The sequence below is a fragment of the Acanthisitta chloris genome, unplaced genomic scaffold (genome assembly GCF_000695815.1).
Source record: "Acanthisitta chloris isolate BGI_N310 unplaced genomic scaffold, ASM69581v1 scaffold5112, whole genome shotgun sequence".
NCBI classification, from domain to species: Eukaryota; Metazoa; Chordata; class Aves; order Passeriformes; family Acanthisittidae; genus Acanthisitta; species Acanthisitta chloris.
This window is the reverse complement of record NW_008662044.1, coordinates 9,594-10,697: the sequence shown is the minus strand read 5'-3', so window position 1 is coordinate 10,697 and position 1,104 is coordinate 9,594. Positions and strand designations below refer to the sequence as shown.

Here is a 1,104-nt window from a genome sequence, read left to right as displayed (position 1 = left end):
GTTCACATTGAGGTCTCTGTGGGGTTCTCTGTGGAGTTGGCTCTGGGCTGTGCCTCACACCTCTCATGTCAGTGCTTCTCCTTGCCAGAAAGTATGTGGTCACTTGCCCAGCTGTGATCTACCACCCCCACACAGCAATGCTCTGGGTCCATCTCAGTGGCCTCAAGGAGCCTGTCCAGGTGACCATCCAACTGCAGAGAGAAGATGGGACCCCCAACATCACCCTGCTGGAGAAGGTGGTCCAGGAGCCTCAACTGCACCTGAACATCACCTTCCCTGTGAGTGCCACCCCAGCAGAGCTGTAAGCAGGGAGGGGACACCCTGGGCACCCTCCAGACACAGCAGTTTCCACCCTGGGCTGGGGCTGTGGCTCACGCAGGGCTGGCAGCAGAAGTGACTTCCTCACCTTTAGGCAGAGCCTCATCAGAATCACTCCAGGCTGTAGTCTGGTGGCTGAAATAATCCCCTGGGAGTGGATCTGTAGCCCTGGGCAGGGTGTTGGGGGGACATTCCTGACAGCCCCTGCCTTGGGGAGGGTGTTCCTGGGAGTGAGGAGAGCTCTGGGGTCACTCAGAGTGAGCAGAGCACCCTTACCATGGCAGAGTCCTCCTCACCTGGTGTTTCCCTCCACAGGCTCCTGCCCCCACGGGTGGGAAGCAGGAAATTGTGGACCTGCACCTCTCAATCCAAGGAGATTCCCTGAATGTGTCTGAGCACAAGAAGGTGATGCTGAAAACTCTGGAGCCTGGAATCTTCATACAGACAGACAAGGCTGTCTACCTGCCTGGACAGGAAGGTAAGGGGAGAATGATGGACCACCCTGCTCTGGGCTGGTGGGAGATGGATCCAGGAGGTCCAGCCTGGCTCCTACACTGCATGGAAGAACCCACTCCTCCAGCTCTGTTTCCTCTCTGCAGTGAAGTTTCGCATTGTCTCCTTGGACAAAGACTTCACTCCCAGCAACCAGAAGGTGAGAGCAGGGCTGGGGGAGGGAGAGGTGACAGGACACCTCTGCACTGCTCTCCTGCAGCTCAGCCAGCCATGAGAGAGGTGTGGGAGTCAGCTCTGCCTGGATGGTTGTACTCCCGTGGGCAGTCCTGTGCC

General features: G+C 58.0%; 1 protein-coding gene across 1 annotated transcript in view; it reads left to right on the top strand.

Moving 5' to 3' along the window:
- Window positions 1-88: 88 nt before the first annotated feature.
- Window positions 89-1,104, top strand: part of LOC103798193 (alpha-2-macroglobulin-like protein 1) — a gene marked incomplete at both ends in the record, with an annotated part of 10,426 nt that continues 9,410 nt past the window's right edge. The window contains 3 exons of the mRNA XM_009070441.1: window positions 89-278; window positions 634-796; window positions 918-970. Of these exons, the coding sequence (XP_009068689.1) occupies window positions 89-278; window positions 634-796; window positions 918-970 (406 nt within the window). The remainder of the gene's footprint in view (window positions 279-633; window positions 797-917; window positions 971-1,104) is intronic.